Below are 12219 nucleotides of genomic sequence, written 5' to 3'. Positions count from 1 at the left end.
TTGTGTGGCCCGAGGACTCAGAGAGCGATGATGTCAGAAGCTTTAGCTTCTGGTAGGGCCACCCACGGTGGTAAGGTTGAGGATGAGGGTCCAGACGAAGAACAATCCAAACCTCAAGTCCTCAACGATGGACCAGGTGGATGAATTTACCTGGAGAACTCAACGGTTGTGAAGGCAGACAAAGGCTGCAACAAGTCTCTCAACTCCAGTTGACTGGGATCTCCTTGCCATTGGACTCAGTTGGGCACTTTTGAAGGTCGTGTACTTCCTGAGTGATGCAACATCAAGTACACACAAAACAAACTCACACAAAGGTGTCTTTGTGTCAACTCAAAAAAAGTCTTTCAGTGATTGGGGAAGGACAACAGGAGCAGGCTTGTGATAGCTGGAATATTCGGATACCAAAAATTAATATCCGGATACTGCCATAGCGAACGAATATTCAGGATATTCGGGTCCAGCCCTACCACTCATATCTGGAAATGAAGTTTGGAACCTGAACATTCATGGACTCTGCGAACAGGGAGAGACCAGTGTACAATGAACCTCCATCATTGCCTGAGAATTCGGCAAATTCCACCTCCACATTGTCGCTCTCAGGAAGACCTGAAGAACTGGAGAGGGCATGGAAGCCCTGCAATACCCAAGCAGCTGTGACAAGTTCCAGGAATGCTTAGAACAAGAACTGCAATGCAGACAGCAAACCCTGTCTGTCCAAGAAGACCGGAACCAAGTGAAGGATACCATCATCACTACCTGTACGGAAACCACTGGCCTCAGGAAGAAGAAAAATCAAAACTGGTTTGATGAGAATGACAAAACACTCAAAGATCTCATCAACATGAAAAGACAAGCCTTCTGTGCTCTCAAAAATGATGTGCAGTCTACTGCCAAATAAAAGATCCATTAAGAATGCAAGGCTGCAGTGCAAAGAGCAATCTGTCCCCTCAATAATCAGTGGTGGACGGATAAAGCTTGCGGGACCCAGCAACTGGAGGTTTCTTCGAAGTCACCAACGTCATCTTTAGACCATCAGCACGCAGAACTGCTCCCCTCGAGAGCAAAGACGGGACAACCATCTTGAAAAGCAACTTGGAAATTAGAGCCATTTTTGAACAATTCATGAACTCTATCCCATGTTTGTACAAATGATCAGCTATGCAAGATAAAAAAAAACAAAACTTGTTCACATTTTGAAATGAATCCTCTTACATTAGTACTAATCAGCAAATCTATAGCATTTTTGACAAATCATTACACTTTTTTTTCACATTTTTGTGTGATTTCATGGTGTTTTGAATGAAAAGCATTTTGTTCAGCAAAGTACTGTAATCTGGTGCATAATTTCACACTGCAATTTTGAGAGTCTTGAAAGAGAGTCTTCTACTACCTAGGAATTTATGTCTTGGCCAGGACTGATCCTGACACCAAAATTCAACACCGCCTGAACTGTGCTGGCAGCACTTTCAGTTGTCTGTTGGTGAGTCTTCCTGGATTGAGAACCAACTCCAAGATGATAGTCTACAAAGCAATAATAGTTCTAATCCTCCTGTACACATCAGAGACATGGACTCCATATCATCACCATTTCAAGACACTTGAAAAATTCCACAAATGCTGTCTCTGAAGCATCCTCAAGATCATCTGGGAAAACCAAAGAACGAACCTCTGCATCCTGAAGGAAGCCAACATATCCAGTCTTGAAGCCTGCATCATTAAGAACCAACTGAGATGGAGCAGCCATGTTGTCAGGATGAGCAATAACCAAGGAACAAGGAACCCAAACAGTGAAAGCCAAACAGTGCAAGAAGGTCAAAGAGAAGCACATTAAAAGAAAAGAGAAAGAACAACAACCATTGGTGACCTTGCAACCCGTAACGATCTGCCCTTGCTACAATCGGAACTTCAGAACAAGAATTGCATACATCAATCACATGGAGACTCACACATGACAATGTAAACTAGAAAATACAACTACAAAGGAGACCTTCATCCTTGACTCTGAGGGAATGCCACGACAAAGAATCAAATGCTAGCTATGCCACTCCAGAAAGCAACAAAACAAGGAAATTATGCATATAATCACATTTCACATGGAGAGATACAGAGTCTGTACCTGACTGGGTTGAGACCAACATCCGGTAAAGAGGTATAACAACCAATAAAAGCACGTGGTTAATTTTAGTGACTAACTAGCAGATTTAAATTTAATTTTAAATTAATTTTCTGTACATTCAGATGTCAGCGAACAACATTGCAGATATCCGTACTTTAGACAGCGCCCAGAAATGTTACTTATAAAGCTCTTTCATCACAGGTAAATTAATTTCCCTTACACTAAAATGAATAAACTGCCTGTCTGTAAAACTTATAGAAAAGCACATTTGAAATCACTTTTGTGTTGATTCTTTTAACCCAAAAGCTATTTTACTCTTGCCAGTTTATGAAAGCTTCAAACTTCACTGATCTAAACTGTGTATATTAGATTTTTTTCTCAAAATATTCTCCATTGCACTAGAAGGGCACCCTTTAAAATTTTGCCATTTCTAGGCCAGACACAAACACAAAAGCATTTTTGGCAAATATTGGCGTAAACTGCCAACAGACGAATGGTAAATTATGTGTGACAGCTGATGTGACAATGCAGCACAGCTCAAACATATGAGTGCTGTGGTGCACTTGATTTCTAAAATGAATAAAAACAAAATATTGCTTCACATTTCTGTTTTATTTCAACTACTACGTCAGTTTCATAGGTAAGTGTGATCTTCTCACATCAAACATTACATGTGAAGAAAATCCACTGATGTGAAAGTGAATCAAAGCCAGTTCTGTATCAAAACACCATCTGAGTAGTGAGAAAAGCACATTTTCACACCCCTGTCAAAACTTCGTCATGTCAGTACAAACGAATATAAAACAAAATAGGACATGCTGCAGCGTGCACCATTCCTTGCCTTTGCAAGTCAACTTGACTTGAGGAACAACATCGAAAATACAGTCTCTGACAAGAGTGGATGGTTTGGCAAAAACATGAATACTTTTATCTTCTCTGTACCCATAATGTCATTCTTTCCTGTTGTCATATCAGATCTTAGTTTAAGCTGTACTTTCAACTTAGAAAAAAAAAAAAGATTTTTCAAAAAGATAACAGATCAACACCGCACAATGGTATTCTACACAATAACTAATACCACACCTTATCCTCCTGATTGACAGATACAGGCTACAAAAAACATCAAGGCTTATCATACTGTTGAACTAATTAATTTTTACCGTCACTGAATGAAGTGACTAACAGTGATGTGACATAGTTGTTCTCATATCTGTGGCAATAACTACAATAGACTAACAGATGATGCTGGTGTAAAGAAATAGGAGCTCTTTTTTTTTATCTCAGCCTTAAAGTCTACAAGCAACTCAACTAATTTTGAAACACCAACCAAATTTGTTGTACTTGCAACATCCAATTACTGTCTGGCTAAGTCATTAGCCTTTATTTTGAGCTTCTTCTATTCACCATCAGATGTGGATTAGGATGTAGCAATGACTCTGCATGCAGAGGGCAGTGAGCGCATCAGACTCATGCACAGTTATGTTCTGCCCATTCAGCAGGTATTGAGAACATATTCCTCACAGGTGAATTGAAGAGCACTTGTGGGTAGTGAGTACTGTTGTCATATACTCAAGTAAAATGAAACCTCAGGTCTGCTTCATTCTCTGTGCTGTGGTCTCCTCCGTGCTGTCTGCTGTGTGTGAGGACCTCAGCCCCACCCTTGTGCAAACAGAGTGCAGACAACAGGAGACAAAGGCCACCAGGCAAAAATCCCAACTCTGCTGCTATGTTCTGTATTTGAGGATGAAATTACCTTTAAAACTTCCATTATTTGAATGGCAACTATCATTTATTGGTTCGATTTATCAACCATTAATTTATCAGTGCAATAATTTCCTCACTATCGAATTATGTCTCATTCACTTACTCACTGTATATTTTTTCTGATCACTTTTTGAGAGGACATATAGACACGTATCTTGGTTTTGGATAAAGAAGCCAAAGACCCATTTCCATTTTAAGATAGGCCTTGTTCTGATCACCTTGGCCAGTATTCACAGGCTTGTTTTCATCAGTCATTTTGAAAAGATCGCAATAATGCTCATATTTTCAATACAAGTGACGGACTCTGAATTGACTATAGGTTGCACTGAGTCAAACTTCTGTCATACATTTGTGGATGTGCTGAAAAAAAAATCAGCCCTGTCAGAAGGACAGTTGTTTTAACTCACTGCATCAATAAAATATCCAAATCAAACCGAGTGAACATTTTTTCCCTGTTGTTCTGGAAACAAGTAAACTACAAATGATATCACCAGGGGACCTAATAATTATGGCCTTAACTGTATTTGAGATGCTGCTACATAAAAACCCATTGGCCAATGCAAACACAGCAAGAGTTGTTTGTCAGAACTGAAAACAAAAATCAGGCAGCACAAACAAAACAGCTGAAAGCGTAACCTCAAAGTTCACAGTAAGGGCAGAAGTCTCAATAATGAGAAAGGAGCAGAGGAAACTGTGAAGACCAATTGCTTTTTTTTTTTTTTTGAAGTTCAATGAGTTTTGTTCTTCAACTTGAATTTTTGTTTGATATTGAAAATGTTTTTGTCTGATTATACCATCACAAATCTGATTCCACTATAAGCAGATGCAGTAGGACACTCACCACTGGGTGGTTTGGGTCTCGGGGGAACACTTTTCTTCGGAGGCAGAGCTGGTGTGTCATTCTTCCTGCTAAATGGGTCCTCCACAAAAACTGGCTAGAAAGAAAGAGTGGGGGGAGAAATATAATGTGACTGGCTGTAAGACAAAATTCAGTAATACAGGCTCTGAAACTTAACATTTGAAAGATGACCAATAAAAGATGGCACCATTACCACCATAATGATAAACGACTCACATGAATGGTCCTGTTATCATTTCTGTTACTATACTGTCCTTGCACGATGAAAAAGAAACCCTTTAGTAATTATTAAACTGACAAAGAAATAAGTCATCAAAGCATCATCTCTACAATGGGAGACTGAAAGTCAATCAGCCTAAAAAGTGTGCATTCAGGAGAAGGTTTGGCTTCTGGTACCTTCTGGTAGTCTGGTAGCCAGCTAGCCCTTCCTTCAAAAGGGTCTCTGGGCTTTGACATGTGGCTGAAGTCTGCAAATCCAGGGGAGTTGTTACTGCTACTGCTGAATGAACTGCTGCCAAACGGGTCCAATGTTCCAAAGAGATCTAAAAATGACACAGGTACAACAAATTTACAAGTTTGAATCACTAGCTTCCTTCAAATGTTTAGTATTTTTAGAGAACGCCTTGGACAAATATTAAACTAAATAATTTTGGATTGATAAAGTATTTTCTGATATTTGTGAGAATATTTTTTTGCAGCTGACCTTTGTCCTCCAGACTTTGTGCGCCTCTACCTCTCCCTTTAAAACAACCCAAACGTGATCTGTTGGATTTAAGTCAGCACACATGCTAAGCCAGGTCACAGCTTTCTGTGATTTTGACATTGTGCTTTGGATGAAGTATTTTGCTTCTGCCAAGGTTCAGCGGACTGTAATCTTGTCAACAGATATTTTAGTATATCCACAGGAATGTATGGTGGGATCTATGAATGTCATCTCTTCCTCACACCTTTTACACTCATACAGCCTCATATCTGCATGAGACTTAGTGCTGGACTGCCTGGAGGGTGCATTAACTGGTGCAGTCCTGGGCACGTAACTGAAGAAATTCTTTCCCATGTGGAGCCGTTATGCAGACATGCAGAGAGACATAGCCTATATGTTCCGAACAGAGAATGGTCTGGTATTCACAGCTCATTTAATAACCATGTTAATGCAATTCATATTAGAAATGATTGTATTCAGTTTTGTTTCAGTATTCATAGATTTTCTAACTTGTGTGTCAGTGGTCTGGTATATTTACTTTTGTTGCCTGAGTTTCTACTTTAGTATACTTTCAGTATTTTCAATATGTGCATTAGGTCGTTCAGAAATGTTTAGAAATAATGCACTTATTGAGAGTAGATACAGCGTTAAATCATGTGATATTTAGGTATTATGGCTGAGGGGTCCCCTCACTTTTGTTGTATACTGTATGTTATGACACCATCCAGAATTTTCTATATTTTTAAAGTCTTTCTAAGCAGTGGCAGGCCTGCTTACACATTGCACAAAATAAGATATGTTATCATTTGATCTCACTAGAAGAATAGAAATTTAAATTCTTTACAGATGCAAATACTGGGCCTTACCAGACCTTGTGTGACTATTATCAAGACGTATTTGAAGTAGTATCGAGATAACAAAATCTGAGCGGGCAAGTTCACTTGTAGCACTAAGTAGGCAAACACCTTTGGTCTCCAGCCATTGCTTTTAAAAGGCAAATCAACATGGTTGGTTGATTAACTGTCTGAGGAAACAGTGGTCAGAGTGTGTTGACAGGCTCAAGTTTCTCCAATTAGTGAGGCGTTCAAGCTGACCCATAGCGCACATATGTTTGCATGAACTTCATTAATATCCTGGAATGAATAAAATAAAGCTTTTCTTGAAAATGAAAAGAGGTTTATTTTGTGCTACAGAACAAACAGTTGCTGAAAACGGCACCATGCACTCTCTGACAACAGACATAAAAGGATTAAGCCATGGCATGAGTATTATTTCAGAACTACAAAAAGGTTTCGAAAGGTTGAAACTCAGTGTTTAACAGCTTGATATCAAAAAAATGTATTACAAAACTAAAACAAAGTTTTAAAAGTCTTGCATAAAGCTTGGACAGACACAGCTCCTCCAAGCATGCACACTCACTGAGACACACACACACACACACACACACACACTTTGGCTTTTTAGCTATGTACATTTAGCTACATTATACAGGCCCTCCAGGAATTCGCGATGTTGTGATCGCACAAATTCACGCGAAATCAACCAATCTCCACGAATTTTGCGTGGCTTTGCAATTTTGTCCAATCACCGCAACTATGCCGCAATTTTGGCCCGCCTCCCACGAATTCCACCAATCATAGCAGTCGCCACCACAAGCGTAACACACATACCTCACCGAATTCACTTCCTTGTTTATGGTTTGAAGATGCAGACATGTGTGATACTAATCTCTCCAATTTACCAACAAAAAATACTGCCGAAGACCGTGATAAACAATTAATTCCCTGATGTTCTTCACCAAAGCGCAGCTAAACTGTTTTACACCCGTGCAATATTGTGGTGGAATACAAAAAAAAGAGAAAAAAATCATTCATTGATATCACTTTTTTTAAATCACAAAACATATTAGAACGGCTGAAATGAGCGGACAACAGACGAATCACGATGATGGAAACTGTTGCATTCAGATCCATTAGAGCTCTGAAAGAATGAAGGTAAATTAGGTTATTTATTCTACCAAGGTACACGGCGGAGTTATGTGACGATCGGTGTATGTGAGTCCTTCCTATGTTCGCAACATTACTCAAAAACAGACTAAAGGATTTAAATGAAATTTTCAGGGTCAGTCAGAAATGACACAAGGACCAAATGAATAGACTTCGGCAGGGAGGCAGCTTAAAGTTTGGATTCACGAATTTGTTAGGGATTTCCCATTGAGATAGCGGCACTGCATCTGATAGCAGCATGGTAACCATGGCAACAAGTGAACACTAGCTCAGCGGCCTGCTGTCGATCACATCATTGCGATCCTACTACAAATTCACCACTGTGGACGCATCGGTAATGATACAAGGAACAGTTGATTAAATTGTGGGGGTGTTTCTGAGTCCCATCAATTCCCGTCACTACATATGTCACTGCTACATATTTAGGTCACGCGATTCGGTATGTAAACAGGCATAACACACACCTGTGTTGAGCACAGGGTCAGGTAATGAACAGTCTTGGTAGAGGACTGTGCTCTCTCAGTGCTGTTCTTGTTAATTGATGTGACAAGCTGTGAGCGTGTGTGTGAACAGGTGTGTGCCAGGAAGTGAAATTAACTTTTTAAGCCATTGACAGATATGTCCTAATATGATTCATTCAATAGTAAAATATCATTTTGTGCCACAAATCTACCAACCACGTCATGTTAAACCAGTATCTGGCTGCTGCTAATTTCTCACCATGGTGTGCCAATTTTTATGTAAATGGTTGGAACGGTTAATAATTAATTTCGGAATAAATATTGTCAATTTCAGTGTTGGAACATGTTCTACAAGCTAGAAAAAAATGCAGCTTTTTAGCAATTGTCACCATCTCCCGCAGTTTCATCACAACAAATAAGCTTAAAACATCGCAACTTTTATCGCAATTTTTTAGAAAAGCTGCTGCGAATTCAGGCAATTTCAGCCGCAACAATCTTGACAAATGCCCGCGAAATTCTGGAGGGAATGATCATACTGTACATATTGTAGACTCTGCTTTTGCTTGGATTAATGCTACAGGTACGGACCCGTACCTGTAGCATCTGTACTAGAGGTACGGACCCGTTAAGGTCACTGAAGAGCTGGCGCCGGTTAACTACTATTTGCTGCACATTACAGGCAGTTTATATGAATGACTTTGACGGCGAACATTGTATAATTTAACCAAAAATACACCGTCTCCTCTCACACTTTAGACATTGCAGTTTTTACGCTTTTAGACGCCGTGTCTAAATTGTTTGAAGTCCAGTTCCTATTAATTAGTTTACCGCGTTCAGTGGTGGAAGCGGCTGACGAACTCCATTGCAAATGTTCCCATTTAATTTCGGACGCTAATTTACAAGATAAAGTTAAGGATGTCGAATATGAAACAAACACTCGTGAATGGTGAGGAGCAGCTCTTTAATTCGGCATGAATTAAAAAAAAAAAAAACACAAACTCGATTTACTGGGATATTGTGAGATTTGTTTGTGGTTATGTAACTTAGCCATTCAACAGAGTCCGCTAACATTAAAGTGACTGACGTGCAGTGTCTGTGTTGACAGACGTAGAAAATACGTCAGGGTTTTGTTCAGGTTGTTAATATGTAATAGTCTGTTGCTGCTTTTGAAGGTAAAAAAAATACTTGTAGTTTGCTGGCTGTTAGTTCCGCCATTTGTTTTGTTTGCTGTTTGTGCTTTATTAGAACAGGGTCACGTGAATAAAAAGTTTTGCTATTTTTAATAGTAGTGCTGATTTCAACCCCCAAATCGCTGTCCGTGAAAAAGTCAGATAATGATATTTATAAGACATTATGCATGAGAGAAAAGAGAACAACAGATGACTGACATGACAGGCTCGGCACGCAGATTCACCTCGAATCACGGAAGCGCCTTCATCACTCGGATTACCAAACCGGCTCATTAATATTTATGTACGTCGGATTACCAGCCAATCACAAAGCGCGTTCATCAGCCGGCTCATTAATATTCATGTGCGTCTCATTAATATTTATGGTAAGGTAAAGTGCCGTATCCGTAGGCCACAGGCTACGGGTACGTATCTGTAGACACTACCTTTGCTCTGCCCAGAAATCCAAAATACTTAAAATTTACTACTGATATGGTAATTTTGTTTGTAGTTATTTAACTATTAATCAGAGACTCATATTGACAGTGCAACATCGTTCATGAGACTGATTTTCTTTCAATTTAATTTGGTGACCTGATTCTTCACAAGATTGGTTAATGGAGACTGATTTATTCACATGATTGACCCTACACATCTTCATCACTGTTTTTAGTGTTACCCCAACACATTTTCAGAGTTTTAAGTTTGGTATTGGTTTTCTCCCATTGTGTGTATATTTCCAGGTTTTAGCCCTCCCATCTCCCAAACCTGCTGCTGGCTTTGAAAGACATGTTTCTTTTTTTTTTTTGAATATTCAAAATTACACCATTTAGAGCAACAAATTTTAAGACAATCATTGCATTTCCAATTTTACAACAGTCCTTGAACTGATAATTTTAGCAAAAAAAAAACAGAAAAAATGAGATATTTCATAAAAAATTGTACTTTACAGGTTTCATTTTAAAAAATTGCCAAAAAAATGTACAGTTATATAATACAATAAAGTTAAGGTAACCAGATCTTGATTTAAAAATGTTTGTGCTATGATTACATAGGATCGACAGACTGCTCAACCAATCACAGCGGCGCCCAGTAAAAACGAGATGCTTTGTTCCCTGCACTGTGTGGTTGACTCGCTCCCAGCAATGGGCAGGATACTACTGTAATGGGGAAAAAATGGCAAACTTCAAATTCTGAAAAAGTGTTGGGGAAATACTGTAAAAATGTGTTGCAGTTGTAAAGAAGGAACCAATGTCTGCGGACATTTGAAAAATGTGTCGAATCATTGTGCAAGCCTTCAAATTTTTAATCCTGCAAAATTGTGGCAATGAATCATACCTGGTCCTTTGGGTTTCGGGTGGCTTGAGGAAAATGGGTCACTGCTTGTGAAGTGACTGGCTTGCTGTAGGAAGCATAGAAAGAAATACACTGTTAACAGCAACCCAGATCAAGTCCCACTCAAACTCAGATTAGAGTTTTCTTCTTCACATTATCAGAAAATGTCCACATTTCTGTTTTTTGTGTGAGAAAATAACTCCTTTTGGCATGGGCTTTGGGCTTTTAACATTTGCAGATCTTTTACTTGCACAAAGAAGAAATTATACAACGCACAGTAGAAAATGGCACACTCATAAAGCACAATAGGGGCTCTTGAAGACTACATATAAAAAAATTCTAATATAGACTTATTACACATACAGTTCCAATCAAAAGTTTGAACACACCTTCTCATTCAATCTTTTTATGTATTTTAATTATTTTCTACACTGTAGATATGCTGAAGACATCTGAACTACAGTTGCATTCAAAATTATTCAACCCCCATTGCAAATTAGGCTTATTGGCAAAATGTACAAACTTCCAGCTGTTTTTGATCAACAACAATTGAAATAGCTCAAGACAGCCAGTATTACAAGTGGTTTCTCTACATTCAAGACAAAATGCCATTTTTAATGACTACTGCTGTTTCAAAATTATTCAAACCCTGAAAAGAATCCCACATAAGAGCACTCCTTTGCAAATCAGGAGTTGTCTCAAGCACACCTGACATCACCAATCAAAGGCTTCAATGGTGGCATTAGATGTGTGATAAAACACAAATAAAACACAAATACCTGGACTGGCTTGGGGTTTGTTCACAGTGACGCTTGACTGCATGTTAGAAATACGTTTCAGTTAAGGGAATTGCCCCAAAAGTTTAGAGCAGAGATCATTGCCTTGCACAGACAAGGAAAAGGATACAGAAAGTATAGTAAGATAGTAAAGGCACTGAAGGCTTCTACAGATACTGTTGGACGCATAGTTCAAAAGCTCACAGATAAAGGAACAGAGGCTGTACTACCTGGACGTGGCAGAAAGAGGAAGCTAGCAACAGCTGCCATCAGATGTCTAAGGAATCACTTGGCCAAAAACCCTGAAATGACTGCAAAAGACCTGCAGCAAGACATATACACTGAAAAGAACACCCTGCCTACAGTGAAGCATGGTGGTGGCTCGGTGATGCCTTGGGTTGCTTTCCATCTTCTGGCAGTGGAAACCTGCAGCGTTCGGAAGGCAAGATGGATTAAGTCCATTATCAGTAAATCCTCGGAGAAAATGTCATGCCGTCCATGAAGAAGCTGAAGCTTGGGTGTCACTGGACTTTCCAACAGGACAATGACCACAAGCATACCTCAAAATCCAGTAAGGCTTGACTTCAGAAAAAGTCGTGGAAGATACTAGAGTGGCCATCATAGTTGCCTGACTTCAATCCCACAGAAAAAATTTGGTGGGAGTTGAAGAAGCCATATTGCAGCACTCAAACTCAAGAATACTATAGAGCTGGAGGCTATTGCCCATTGGTAAAGATTTGTCAGGAACACGATCAGAACCTGGTGTCTGACTATGAATCACATTTGCAGAAGGTCATAACAGCAAAAGAGTGCTCTACTAAGTACTAAAGAGGCTAAAGATGCAGTGTAACTGTATAAAAGAACATAAAGTCAAACAAAAAGTGTTAAATCAGAGTGTTTTATAGCGTGAATTCTTTAAAATATCCCCCAATTGCTTTGATTACCGCTTTGCATACACTATTTTTGTCCTGATGGTAGTGGTCTCTCCCAGGAGGACAGTTCCCCCATCCACAGAGTGGTGAGATCAGAT

General features: G+C 39.3%; 1 protein-coding gene across 12 annotated transcripts in view; it reads right to left on the bottom strand.

The window, feature by feature from the left end:
* Positions 1-12219, bottom strand: part of LOC110965388 (epidermal growth factor receptor substrate 15-like 1) — a 58122-nt gene that overhangs the window by 20353 nt on the left and 25550 nt on the right. For all 12 annotated transcript variants that reach the window (XM_022214412.2, XM_022214413.2, XM_022214417.2 and 9 more), the window contains 3 exons: positions 10417-10480; positions 5136-5281; positions 4722-4815 (listed from right to left, as the gene is read on the bottom strand). In XM_022214412.2, coding sequence (XP_022070104.2) covers positions 4722-4815; positions 5136-5281; positions 10417-10480 — 304 coding nt within the window. The remainder of the gene's footprint in view (positions 1-4721; positions 4816-5135; positions 5282-10416; positions 10481-12219) is intronic.

The sequence above is a fragment of the Acanthochromis polyacanthus genome, chromosome 4 (assembly GCF_021347895.1).
Source record: "Acanthochromis polyacanthus isolate Apoly-LR-REF ecotype Palm Island chromosome 4, KAUST_Apoly_ChrSc, whole genome shotgun sequence".
NCBI classification, from domain to species: domain Eukaryota; kingdom Metazoa; phylum Chordata; class Actinopteri; family Pomacentridae; genus Acanthochromis; species Acanthochromis polyacanthus.
The sequence above is the reverse complement of the archived record's forward strand: the minus strand, read 5'-3'. Positions and strand labels throughout refer to the sequence as shown.